The sequence below is a fragment of the Vicugna pacos genome, chromosome 11 (assembly GCF_048564905.1).
Source record: "Vicugna pacos chromosome 11, VicPac4, whole genome shotgun sequence".
NCBI lineage: Eukaryota > Metazoa > Chordata > Mammalia > Artiodactyla > Camelidae > Vicugna > Vicugna pacos.
Window position 1 is genome coordinate 17,995,236 of NC_132997.1, and position 13,918 is coordinate 18,009,153.

The window sequence follows — 13,918 nt, forward strand, 5'->3', positions numbered from 1 at the left end:
TAAATATACACAAACTCTTTTCAACTCAAATACTGTTTTAATACTCATCGAGGATATACAGACAAGGTAGAGGAGGATGTGGAGAGAGGATATATTGCAACAGCCTAGACTGAACTATTAACTTTATTATACTGCAAACTTTTTGTAACAAAAATGTCTTTTTTCTTCCAATGTGGACAGGGGTTCTCCTGGCAGAGGTGCAGGGCTACTTCTTGGCCGAGCTCACTCTTTTGGATGAGATGAAGCCATGCCGTCCATGAGTCCACGTGTGTGCATTTAAGGCAGCTTCCATCTCAAAGGTCTTGGCTCACACTTTGCATGTTTGGTCCTACACTGGGCAGTGGCTGGCTTGTCCTCAGGTCCAGGCTTGTTCCCCCAGACCTCAATCTGCTTGGCCATAGGCTGTCATTCCTTGAGTTTGTGGACAATGAAGAGGTGCTGGGACAGAGAGATGTGCGACGTGTAGCCAAGGCCGCACTCCTGGCACTGGTGAGGAGCCATCTGACTTGCACTGCGGGATGTGCTCGTGGAACTGCAGCAGGGTCTCCGTGGTGAAGCTGCACATGAGCACTTGCGAACCTTGAAAACGTTTTATCTTCAGCTTCTTCACGTGTTGGGTGATGGCTCCTCTGGCAGGCCTGAACTCTAGAAATGGTTCTTCCAACTTCCGCTTGGGGCTGGGAAACTTGGCATCTTCTTTGTTTCCTCCTCATTGGTGACTTCCATCATTTCTTTCAAGTCAGGATCCTTAATACCGTGCATGAGTTGGATGTGTTTCTCCAGCATCAGCCATTTAGTGAAGGTATCCCTGGAGTCTGCGCAGTGCGAGCAGGTGTAAGCTTTCCTGATGCCTTTGTGTTTGACCCGGTTGTGCTGGCAGAGGCTGAGGGATGAGCTGAAAGATCTGTCACACTGGTGGCAGAGGGGTTTCTTCATTTGCTTCCTGTGCTCCTTCCTCACGTGGGAAATGTAAACCTCTCTCTGCACGAACAGGCAGTCACACTCCCAACACATCCAACCACGACTGATCACTTTCTTCAGTTCCACTGATTTTTTCACAGGTGATGGGGATTTCTTTCCCAGTTTCTCTTTCCCATTCATGGATCCGGTGTCTTTGTTTTGATTTGCTGAATTTTGAGTTGTAGGCCTAATGCTCAAAGGCAAGTCTATACCGAAGTTTGGAGGCCCTTCGATGCTTTTCAGTGTCCATGTGTAGACTTGATATGGTCAATCATGAGTTGCTTCTGTGCATATAAAAGAGAACAGTCCAGACACTTGAAAACAGACACCTTCTGGTTTTCAATGTGTTGGTGACAGTGGCGATACAGCAGGGTTTGCAGTGTGAATACAGTGTCACACATGGAACACTTATATATTATTTTTGGCTCTCTGATCTTGATGCCAGGATGCTGTCTGTAGGCATGGGAATGTGTACTTGGGGAGGACTTAAATGCCACTGGACAGATAGGACACTTGTAGAAGACTTCACACTTGCATGTGAGACTTCAGCGCAGCCACATCAGGGTACACAACATTGCAATGCAAACATCAAAAGCCAATTCTCCGCGTGTAGTGTAGATAGTTCTTGGTGACGTGGGTGTGGAAGTGCACAAACCTGCAGATGGCCCCGCACTCAGGGCGGGTGCAGGGAGATTTGTGCTGATGGATTCTCTAGTGGGAGGCGTAGCTGCACTGGTTAGGAAGCTGCATCTGGCAGATAGTGCAAGTCTTCTGTCCACTCACATCTGCAGCCTGCTGGACGTGGGTAGTCAGCGATGTCTCATCCTGGAAAACTTCTTTATACTCCAAACATTTCAGACTATGCCTCCAGAGCTTGGATGGGTCTTCATCCAGGGGCACTGCTGGAATGATGGGTGTGCTTGAAGGGGCTGATATGACTGTCCCAGTTATGCCAGACTGAATTTATGTTACAGTGTGGGTGTCGGCTCCCATGGAGTTCAGGAGAGTCAGAGATGAAACAGGAGTATTACGTGACAGAGAAACAATAATTTGATCAGCTGAGATTGGCTTCAAAATCAAGTGGGAGCCCTGCATCACCACTCCCTTGTGCCCGTGGGCATGGGACAGAAGGCTGTGCTTGTTGTAAAAGACAAGGTTCTTACCATAGTGGTTGCACATTATTTCGGTGCACATGCTGCATCTGTCCTAGTGTTGGGTCAGGCTCTTTTCCAGGGCAAAGGAGTCCCCACACTCTAAGCACTTGTACCCATGTGTCTGTAACATGACACCCGTGTTGGCAGGAGGACTGAGGCTGGGGATGTAAACTGGGGCTGGGTTGATGCTGTGCAGCACCTTGTTGAAAGCTTCCACCACAGAACTCTGCAGGGAGGACACCACCTGGACCTGTGACATCTTTTTGGGTAGCTATGAGGCTGTGATGTTAATTATTTGCTGCTGAGGTTGGGTGAGCACTTGGCAGAGCTCGGAGGTGGCCTGGGCACCCTAAGGCTAAAGGTTAAGTTTGGTGAGGTGCACAGTCTTTGGCATAAGTTTGGCGTTGGCCAGGCTGGAGGCCAGCACCACGGCAGTTTGCTGCTGGATCGCATCGGTGGCTTTAATGATGGTGCTGCTGGTGCTCTGAATGGAGGCAGCAGATATGACCGTGGCTTTGACTGTGGTGTTGGCGAGCTTCAAATTAACGAGTTGCAAGCCAGCTGTCTTCATGGCCAGCACCGGGAGGAAGGTGGTCACCAGTCTTGATCGTGACCTGTCTGGGGGTCAGCTTGGCAGGGGCAACAGTGTTGGTGAAGACCAGCAACTGCAGAGGAACCCTGGGTGGGAGGAAAGGATGGTGGCCAAGGCTGGAGATGAAAGAAGTGGCATCACGGATGCCACCATGGACCCCATCTACTTGGAAGGCTTTTTTCCAGCATCGAGATCAACTTGAGGCATCACCCTCATCATCGTCCCCTTGATTTCCCCAGAGGATGTCTCAATGGTTTTGATGTGGACTTTGGGGACTGCCAGTGTTGACCCTGTGGGAGAGGAGGGCGACCCCTTGCTACTGTTCTCACTGGAGATGCTCTGGGGAACACCCGGCTGCTTGAGGGATTTTTTTTCATCCCATCGATGAGACTCTGGGATTTGGGAGACTTTTCAATGGCTCCAGGGCTGTTGTTTACTTCTTTTGGTAATGGAGAGGACTCCCGGGAATTGGTCACGGTTCTTTGGAGGAGTCGGAAGCAGACTTTTCAGAATCAAGGGCTGCAATCACAGCTCTACAGGAAGAAAGCTTGGAGGCTGGCTTGGTCCTCTACAGTACCATGACACCAAGGGAGGTGTCTTTCTTCTCAGAGCTCAGCTTCCCCTCATGGACCCTGTTTTCAAGCACATTTCCAGAGTTCTCCTTCAATCTATCCTCCATTTCTCACTTTAAAAGGTTCATAAACACTTAGATTTACAGAATTTGTTTTCATTTCCATTTCTCTCTTAACAACTGTGTTTTTATCTAGACTGCCTGATGTAGAGAATCCAGTTTTGCTTAAGCTTAAGATGTTTCCCTTCATTAATTAGCAAGAAGCAGCCAGAATACATACAAACTTATCTGTTACAAGGAAAATACATGGCCTGTCTAAAAACCTGTTGTATTTCAACATATTTTAAAAATGATTTAGAGGTCCATAAAGAAAAAAAAAGGAAAAGCTCTTCTAAGGAGGCTCACCTATAATAAAAAACACAAAAGAAAATACGTTGCCACAAGAGAAGGAGGAACAGGGAAGTTTCTGACTTGATTTTTGTTGATGGGGCAGGAGAGGAAAGAGTACATGTTGCCCCTCTTAGGAAACATGCAACCAGTCCCCTCTCTCCCTCTTCTTTATTCCTGTCAAGGTAGTTTTGAAATTATACATCAGCAAAGTAATGATAGAAATAGAATTTCAGAAAAGATTTAATAAAAAAATTGCTAACATAACCATGTGCTAAAGTGCACAGTATTTATCACACATATTCTAAGTGACCATTCCCACCAAAAGCCACCACAGGTCCCCAGCTGGGAGTGAAGCACAAGCTTAGTCCTACGGAGTAACAAGTCTTGCAGCTAAAATACTGAGAGATTTGACAATCTTTAAATGTCTGTATTTCTAAACTATACTGGAGAGTGGAGAATATTCTGTAAGGGCAATAGCTACAGTCACTGCAGAGGGAAAGGAAAGCTGAATTTAAGAACATCTTGAACCAATTTCTAGGGAAGGGGCTGTGAGAGTGGGCCGAGGGATCCATGCAGCCTGCTCAGTAGAGAAGCGCACACCCATCACACAGGATAAGGGATCAGATCCTGGGTTCTGAGTGGAAGCCTCTCAATAAGCCAAACTGACCCTCTTCTGTCCCCACACTGCAGAACACAACATAGTGAGTGGCTGAGGTGTGGGAAAGAGTCACAGCATTTACTTCTAAGCAGCCTGCAGCAGGTACAAGGTGAGAAACAGTGTGGCCTATCTGGGCAATTTAGAAAGTACCCAAAGAGTCTGATAAATTTAAAATTTGGAGAATGTAGTTTTAAGTTTGGGGTCTTGCAGTAGTAACAAGTCATCATTCCCTAAATGATGGTGAGTCAAGAAAGACTGGTGAGAGAGGAGTTATATGATCAGATGTGCTCTTAAGCCAGTCAGCCATGGCGGCGGTGTGCAGGACTTCAGGAACGAGGAGACACGAGAGCAGCAAGGACAGGAAGGGTGGAGGGTAGACTGAGCCCTGCAGGATGTCATTATGCGGGGGGTGATGGGACATGACAGCAGAGTCTCCTGGGCTCCCTAGGCAGGCTGCCCTCACCACAGAGCAGCACTTACTGCACAGAACCACCTGCTTCTCTGTTTCTTTTCCACTTAAGCCTTGGGCAAACCAATTTCCTTTACATTTTGTGGTATCAGCTAGCTTTCTGCGGTTAGTCATAATAATCCCCCAGGTAAAAAAGACATCTTAGGTTCTATGAATTCACAACACTTCCCACAACCTAAGGATCTTATAATATCTTTAGAGACAAGAGAGATATAGATGGATAGGAATTTATTAACATAGGAAAGATGGCCCAAAATAAATCACATCTAAGAACTCAAGTTAATTTCAGGAAGTATTACTTAGGAAAGAACATGACTGAAATTAGGGTGTATGCAAAATACAATACTTAAAAATCTTTAAATTTAAATAGCATGCCCATCATTTTTTTTGGGGGGGTGGTTATTGAAGGAGACTCTTGCTCCTTCCCTTCTCTTGGCATATATTTCTCATTTGCCCTTAAAATCTCTGGATTTTAAGCAAATAAGGGAAAGGTTTGAGCTGAAGAGATTACATACAGGAAGGGGAATAAAGCTCTTGTAGGGCCTATGATAAGAACTCTGGTCTTGATCCTGAAAGCAGTGGTGCCACCAAGGGCCACAATGAAGTGGACAAGTGTGTATTTAGATCAGAGCTTGACTGCAATGTAAATATGGAAGAGATGGACAAGAAGGATTCAGAAAAATACACAGGACTTAAGACAAATGGAAACAGTAGAAAGCAAGACAATGGAGAAATGTCGATGGCAAAAATGAAATGTGAGTGGGTTGATAGAAGCCCTTCAGATCATGGTCTTGACTTCTAATCCTTCAGCATCAGAAAAGAAAAATTAACTGTCCAACTATACAAAAGACCTCTCTCCACTCTTTCTTGCATCCTCAATGACCCCGGCTCCTAAGGGGGAAAAACCCTCCCTTTTATTTTAAAATCTGGCTCTTCTATGGGGTCTTTCTGTTAAAAAATATCCATATGTTCCCCTTTTTAAAGGAGACCATCCCAATAGCCAGAACCTGTCCACCTCTGTGCTGATTCAGCCCAAATGTCTAGACACTCACATACTTCTCATAGTTAAATCATGATGAACTAAATCTCACATAGTAATCCCATTTTCCTGGCCAGTGGGTAGATCAAAGAAAAGCAAGTAAGCCAATGTTGGCCAAGGTGAGGGGAAGGCTACTTTTTGCAGTGGGTGTGCAGGGGTCCTAGGGAAAAGAAACCATTGCTCTTACAAATAAACATATGGGAAGAGGCCACCTTCTTCCACTGGACATTAGTTAAGTAGACAAGACACGTAGCTAGACTCAGCACGGGGCTATGAAGAGAGCTAGCAAAGACAAGATGACATGTAGAGTACAGCAGAGTTTAAAGACAGAAATTCTGAGTCTGATGCTCTCACTGAGGCTGGACTTTTCCACCTCAAGCCAGTTGGGCACATGTTTTAGAAGATGCTCTCTTTGACCTCAACCAAAGGCACAGTGAATCCATTCCTCCATTAACCTGGGAGTTTTCTCATTAAACTCAGCATATTCTTACTTTAAAAGGTAGCTTCTAAAGTTCACCAAATATAAGGGGATAAGAAAAAGTCATAAGTTAATTAGGTACTGAAATGAAGCAGTCACAATGAAATCTTTTTAAGACACATAAAGTCCATACTTACCGGACTCTCTTGGCAGAGACACTCAAGAAGTAGTGCTGTGTATGAGGCTATGATGCAATCCTCCATGTGTTTGCCAGCATGCTGAAGAGCTGAAAATATTTAAACCAAAAAGTGTAACAGTACATTAAAACACACAGGCACACACAGACGCACAAAAGCATCCAAGAAACCAATAGCTCTGTTAGTCATTTCCTTCAAAACCACTAAACATCAATAAATGGTGCTAGGAAAATGGGATATCCACACAAGCTAACAAAAAATAACACAGATGGAAGAGGGACCTTAACATAAGAGTCATAAAACCCTTAGATGAAAACACAGGACTAAATCTCAGTGGCCTTGGGTTAGGAAATAGTTTCTTAGATACAACAACAAAATCACAAGTGACAAAATAAAAAGTAGGTAAGTTGGAATTCATCAAACTTAAAGCTTTTGTGTTTCAAAAGACACCATCAAAAAAGTGAAGACAATTCACAAAATGTATCTGCAAATCATGTACTCGGTAAGAGACAAGTCTGTAAAACATATAGAATTCTTATAACTCAACCAAAAACAGACAACCCAATTAAAAATATGGGCAAAAGATTTTGAGAACTATTATTGTAATTTATGGCAATACCTCTCAGTTTAACAAAGTGAGGCTAATAAAAGAACCCCCAAATTTCAGAAGTATAAAAACCTCTAGGGGTCCTATTATTTAGCTGCTTCTCTTTACAGATAAGTAAAAAGAGAACCAGGAAAGAAGAGCACAACTTGCCTGCATTGGACATATACATTCCTCACTTCCTAGTGAGTTCTTCCTCACTGTGAAGAACTCCTACATGCACTGAAATATCAAAGCTTATTTGCACTGAACTAGAGAGGCCATAAAAACAGCAAGTTTATAAAAATGTATGAGTTAAACATGTTTTGGAGGAAAAAGAACACATTTAATGTGAATACATCAAAATAAACATACCTTTATTGAGGTCAAGTTCTTCATCATTTTCCACCTGTTTCTTTTCTGTACCATCTATCTTCTCATTTGACACCCACCATACTTCTCCACTTGTTTCTTGCCTCTCCACTCTTATCATGTTGAGTGGTGGGAGCATCTTTGATCAACTCATCTGTTTTATTTTCTGCCAAATGGGCTGTTCTCTCTCACTCAAGGAATAGCTGATAAAGATGAGTTTTGAAGATCATTAGTAGAGATAACCAACCAGCATGAATATATGCAAACTTAAGGCTCAATTTGCTTTTAAACACTTTTTAAGCATTTGTCTGGTAAACAAGGGTAGATATCAATAAATGCCCTTGCTCCTCATTCAACTGAAGGCCAAAGCAAAAGTATAAATGCTGTTGAAATTCAATCAAGCAAATTAAGCGCATCTACTAATGATGCTGGCATTCTGTTTATAAGACTGAGAATCTCAACATTTTTTCTTAATTTGGATTATACTGAGAGGAAATTCAAGCAAAAAATACAAATGAAAAGTTAAAAGAATTAAACAATTTTTAAATCCTAGCAGCCTGGATTAACTGGAAGGAAGAAAGAACATTGAATAAAACATAATATTGGGGGAAACTAATGTGGCTTCTTAAAATGAATTTAAAGGGATTAAGAGATAAACAAGAACCAGTAAAAGTAAAAAGCTAGTTCTCAGATAAAGACCTAGAACTGGATCTCAACTAGAATACTTAACAATGGAAGTACAATTGTCAATGGAAGGACACACCAAAAACTGTAAAAGGGAACCCCTAAACCTCCTGCCTTCACTCACTTTATTTCCATGTGCTGCTGCAGTGTCAAACGTACAGAAAGCATTTCATATACTCACTGATATGACTGGGGAAACCCAAAGTTACTAATGACAGCTACAGCTACATGAAAACCACATGCCAAGGAGATCTCAAAACTTTGCTAAATATATACAAGCATGGTATATAAAATTTAATACCCTCAAGAAAATAAAATTTCAGCTTTATATGAAGCAGTATTTCTTAAAATTGGTTCCAGGTTCCCTAGGGGTCCCCCAAATCCTTTCAGGAATCTGTGAGCTCAAAACAGCATTCGTAAATATATTAAAAGGTCAACTGACTCCTTTCATTCTCTCACAACTACATGGTGGGGGTTTTCCAGAATCTACATGCCATGTGATTATGTTTATACACCAATGGCTAATAGAATGAGTTCCTGAATTTTACAATTTTTTTGTTTTGACTTCTAATTTATCAATAGATAAAGCACACATAAACAAAAGTTACTTGGTATGCCCAATAATTATTATAATGTATACTTTATATCACATAAAAGTATACAGAATAAAGAAGTCCTGAGATCCAAATGTTTGAAAAGGAATGATAGGCTCCTAGTTATGACTCAAGAAAATGAGAAGTTGTTGAACATTAATACCTAAAGACAGAGATCAAGCATTTGTAGTTTCAGAAAGGCCAAAAGGATTAACGGGTTAGCAAAGGCTTTGGAAAAAATAGTAATAAAGAAAAGGTTCATGATCACTTCTCAACATGTGCAAACTGTCATTAAGGAAATGACAAAGGTAGCTAGGAACTGGCAGAAAGTATTATACTGGCAAAAGTGAAAACCAGTAGCAGCCAGCACTGCCAAGAAGCAAAAACCCACATACAGTTTTACAGGGGAGTATAAATCAGCTGATGAGGGAGTATGTGACAGGGGTGGGGCAAGCTGGGGACATCAATTTTAAATATACATACTCTGACACAATTCCTAAGCCAGGAAATTACTCCAAAGACATACATACTTTGATTTGAATGGTATGCCCCAATATTTAGGTACACACATCCTGGGCACAGATCAGACCAGTAAGTGATGCTGGAGGACTTGAACCAGATGGGATAAAAGCTAAAACTTGATTTGTAATTTGTTGTTAATAATCTACATTTGATTCATAAACAAAGAGGCCTTGTTTCTGTTTTTTGCTAACAATGTCTAAGGAGTGATTACAGTAATTGAAAACAGTCAGCAAAGTAAGTAAATAATAAGTAAGGGTACACAGTCTAACTGAGTGTCCCTCACACTGACCCGGTGAGAGAGGAAGAGGATGGGAGGGAAGGTAGGAGCGAGAGAAGGTAACAACAGATGAAGAAACTGGACAGATGTAAAGACTGAAAGTGTTAGTTTGTTTTTAAGTTGTTGCTTACTGCATTAAAGCCTGAACTGCAGGGACTTGTCCAGCCACCCTTAAACGACCACCTCCCTCTCCCCTACAGAAGGAAGAACCAAAAGAACGTGATGTTTCATGTTGACAAGACAGTGCCAATTCCAAGCATTATACTCAACTAGATTGACCAGTAGACCTAAACCCTACAAAATGTAAAATATGCCTGTTACCACAGGCGAGAATTAAAACAAATAAATATACAACTTTTATTGACAGCTAGAAAACAAATCAGTGTGCTATCATCTTCAGAATGGTTAATAACCAATTTATAATTATAAATAATGGTCTTCCCAAAGAATGATTTCACCACTTTTAGTTCTTATACCCTTTATTCTCACACATGGCCCTTCATGGCTCTCTTGTGCGCTCTAAGAGGTTATATTCATAAGGAATTGATTGAAACTCACAGTATATTGAGCAACTGATTCTTAAATCCAAAACTAAGATGCAGTCTTGGTCATCTTAACAGATCAAGTACTCATTTCTGAAATAGTCACTTGAACCCCCCCAGCCCTCGAATACCAAACCTCTGCCCCTGAGGTAGGTGCCGTGGAACCTGAAGCACACAGCTCACCGCTGTGCCCGTCACACCACCCTGCCCTCCTGCTGTGCTGCTGCCCCATTGTGAAACAGGGAATGGGAAGAGGATTTTTATGACACTAACAACGAATATGCATCAACACAAATATTAAAAATTAAAAAGGTATAGCTATTCCTGTATTGAGATACACTGTTGACAATAATATTTCTGAGCCAAGCTACGAGGCTGGTTTTTAACATATCAAGTGCTAAAAGCAGTTAAATCTTCACATGAATAAGTGAATTATATGATGGCAATTTTAAAATGATGACATTAAGAAAAGAAGAAACAAGGGGAGTAACTTATTTTTACATGTAATACAATCTTTCAGTGAGACTATATGAAGAAAATATGACCTACCATTATCATTAGTTAAACTGAGCAGCACCCCAGTGATGGCCCTCATGCCGTCTTCTCCTGCTCTGCCCATGTGATTGATGATATTCCAGTGAGGCAGAGGCTGTCAGGTAAGCAAATACTCTTCTCAGCACTGGTATACTGCTTAGTTAATTCTTTACAATGTTATAATGCTCTTAAGAGAAAACAAAATTTAGACTATTATGCTAAACACACATACTTACACTAAGAATGTCTACCTACTTGGACCTTACTGTTTTAAATTTATCATAAATGCTGCCAAATTAATTTTTTGTTCTAAAGAACTTATAATGTATTACCTATTCAATTCTGAACCAAACGTGTCTGGTAATCAAACTAAGTGCTAAAACTTTGCTTTATTTTGGGAAAACTTGATAGTATAATTTTTTCTGAGCAAAGTTAAAATTATAAATTCAATGCAGATGTTTATAACTTTACTACCCACAGCTGTCCCCCACTTTACAAAACTCTCCAGCATAACATCCTACTACAACCCATCCCCAAACAAGTTAAATATTTAAAAGCTAACACTGGGCACTTCTGAATTTCATTTATATTTTTTTTCATTTCAAATGTAAATTTTTAGCTTAGGTAAAGAATACTATTTATATTAATATTGCATAATAACCTTGTATAGATAAATATTAAATACTTCATAAACATTAGAACAAACCAAGTTTTTTTATGGAGGTACTGGGGATTGAACCCAGGATGTTATGCACGCTAAGTGTGTGCTCTATGCTGAGCTATACCCAACCCCCCACATCATATTTTTAACATGAGGTCATTTAACTGACATGTCTCCTGGCAGTCATACAAGGGTATCATCTATAGCCAAGGATTCTCAAGATGCTACCCAAAATAATAAGTAAATATAATCTTTAAGTGGGTCTAGTATTTCTGAAAACTCTCTTTAAGTCCATTGATTTAAAAAAATTCTGAGAGATGAAGTAACCTGACTCTGCCAGCTGAGTCTTCATGTATTATAAACCACACAAAACCCCTAAAGAAATCTGTACTATGTCTGATTGCTCTCCACCTCCTCCTTAAAACATACTCTTTGGTTAAGAAGCAGTTCCTTGTGTCTGACATGAAATAATTTGTTCTTTAGAAGTTTGGGGATGTTCACCAGAATTGCCATGCTGTTACTGTTAACTACAGGCTTTAAGGAGCACTGAGCTAATAAATCTGCTGGGAGGTGAGGTAGGAACAGCAGGAGAATATTTAATTGTTCAATATGCTGTCCCTGCTTTAATCAGGGTTCTGCTGAAAATTTGAAAAAGCCAGATGAGTGGTCTTTCACAAACATCCAATTCTGACCTCTACTGCCTCTTCTAAGACATCTGACACAGAGGTCCTAATCACAAAGGTTCCTAACTGCCTCCTTTTAGAAGGCACGTGTCAGGGGTCATGAAGTACACAAAAGACATTTTCAAACTAAGAAACAGATTTTAACTTGCAAGAATATACTTTGGTAAGGGAGGGTAAACTTGGTTACAGGACAACCAGAATATGCCTTAAGGCTACGAAGTGTGATATAATTTATAAATATAAGACAAAAAGAGATGACAATGGAGCCTACAGATTGAAAGCAAATCTAATAGTAACTAGAGACTCCTAGAAATTTGAGACTATTGGAAATTTGAATAATGACTATATATATGATAATATTAAGCAATTAATAATTTATAAGGTATGAGAAGGGTATTGTGGTTATAATTTTAAGAGTTCTCTTTTAGAGATTATATACTCAAGTATTTATGGATTAAATGTTTTGAAACCTGTAATTTGCTTCAAAATAATATAGAAGGGGGAATGGATAGGGTTATACATGGAAATAGGACTGGCCATGACTGCTGGTTATTCAAGCTGAATGAGGTGTACAACAGGGGTTATGATGCTACAGTCTGCTTTTATCTCTGTTTGAAATTCTTTGAAATAAGAGGTTAAAAAACAGACAAATGAGTCAGGCTGAAGTGGGTATTTGATACTATACTAAGGATGTTGGACATCCATCCAAAGAAATAAGGAATCACACAGATTTGGAGTTTGGGATTCTTGTTAAAAAAATAGAGATCTGTGGAAGGTTAACCCCTGTGGTACTGGGATTGTACTGGACAGGCTAGAGACCAGAGAACCAAGGCAGCGATATCAAGAACTGGGCTAGAGATATTAGGAAGAAGCTGCTATAATGAGCTAGAACCAGGGCTGGAGACAGACTTGGAAACTTTACATGCACTGAGGAGGATGAAATAATGCTATCTGCAGCAACATGGGTGGACCTAGAGAGGATCATATTAAGGGAAGTAAACCAGAAGGAGAAAGACAAATACAATGATACCACTCATAAGGGGAACCTAAAAAGATGTCATGAGCCTATTTACAAAACAATAATTACTCACAGAAACTAACAGACATAGACACTTTTATCTTTGGTAACATATAGTTACCAAAGGGGAAGGGGAAGTGGGAGTCATAGATTAGGAGTTTGGGATTAGCAGACACATACTACTATAAACAAAATCAATAAACAACGAGGTCCTACTGTAGAGCACAGGGAACTGCATTCACTAGCTTGTAACAACGTATAATGAAAAACAATCTGTCTATCTATTGATATCTATCTATAACTGAATCACAATGCTGTACACTAAAAACACAACACTGCACATCAGTTTGAAAGGAAAAAACAAAGAAAGCATGACATTTCAGAAAAACTTACTTAGCTGATGAAACAATGAGTTGGGAATCTTTATACGCTATCAAGTAGCTTTGATTCTCTGGATTATGCACTGTTACCTAAAAGGAAATTTTTTGAAATTTCATGGCAATCCATAACATTCATTCATTAATTCACGCACAACACGCAGTGCTCTAAAAGACATAAAGATGAAGGATTGTCAGCCTTTGTCATCTAAGGGAATAGCAACCCCCGTGTTCTAAATTGAAAATAATAGAGCTATTGCTTTACTACAAAATTAATGCTTTACACTGTTATAATTGCTTGTTCATAATTAATATATTCTGTAGTATACATTCCCAGAAATGAATTACCAAGCATTTTAAAGATCAGAAAAGAACAATCACTAATTTAATAAACAAACATTTAAAGTTCTTAAAGTAGATTCATCTAGAATTTTTAAAAATTATATGTTTATCAACTGTACTTGAAGCACTCTAGAAGAACCAAGAAATAATTTCCATTTCATCTATGCCAGAAACTTTTCATTCATAATAGATCATTTTCCCACAGGTGTTTCAAAAAAATTCCCTGCTAATCCAATCTGGCCAACACACAGTCTATGTGTCTTGAAATTCACTGGCAGCATA

General features: G+C 40.3%; 1 protein-coding gene and 1 pseudogene across 1 annotated transcript; both read right to left on the minus strand.

Moving 5' to 3' along the window:
• Positions 1–31: 31 nt before the first annotated feature.
• On the minus strand, positions 32–3,527 carry LOC140699554 (zinc finger protein 532 pseudogene; annotated as a pseudogene).
• A 50-nt stretch (positions 3,528–3,577) lies between these two features.
• LOC140699688 (wings apart-like protein homolog) lies at positions 3,578–13,400 on the minus strand. The gene is made up of 5 exons (XM_072972268.1): positions 13,311–13,400; positions 10,571–10,670; positions 7,407–7,606; positions 6,449–6,537; positions 3,578–3,682 (listed from the first exon to the last, which is right to left on the minus strand). The coding sequence occupies exons 3-5, from the start codon at positions 7,540–7,542 to the stop codon at positions 3,632–3,634; spliced, it is 276 nt and encodes a 91-aa protein (XP_072828369.1). The 5' UTR covers positions 7,543–7,606; positions 10,571–10,670; positions 13,311–13,400; the 3' UTR covers positions 3,578–3,631.
• Between the last annotated feature and the right edge of the window lie 518 nt (positions 13,401–13,918).

Coding starts and splice junctions, on each gene's coding strand:
- LOC140699688 (XM_072972268.1), bottom strand. CDS start 7,542: ATGCTCCCACCACTCAACATGATAAGAGTGGAGAGGCAAGAAACAAGT. Junction 6,538..7,406: donor AGAACTTGACCTCAATAAAG/GTATGTTTATTT, acceptor AAATATTTTCAG/CTCTTCAGCATGCTGGCAAA. Junction 3,683..6,448: donor GTCTCTGCCAAGAGAGTCCG/GTAAGTATGGAC, acceptor TTTTTATTATAG/GTGAGCCTCCTTAGAAGAGC.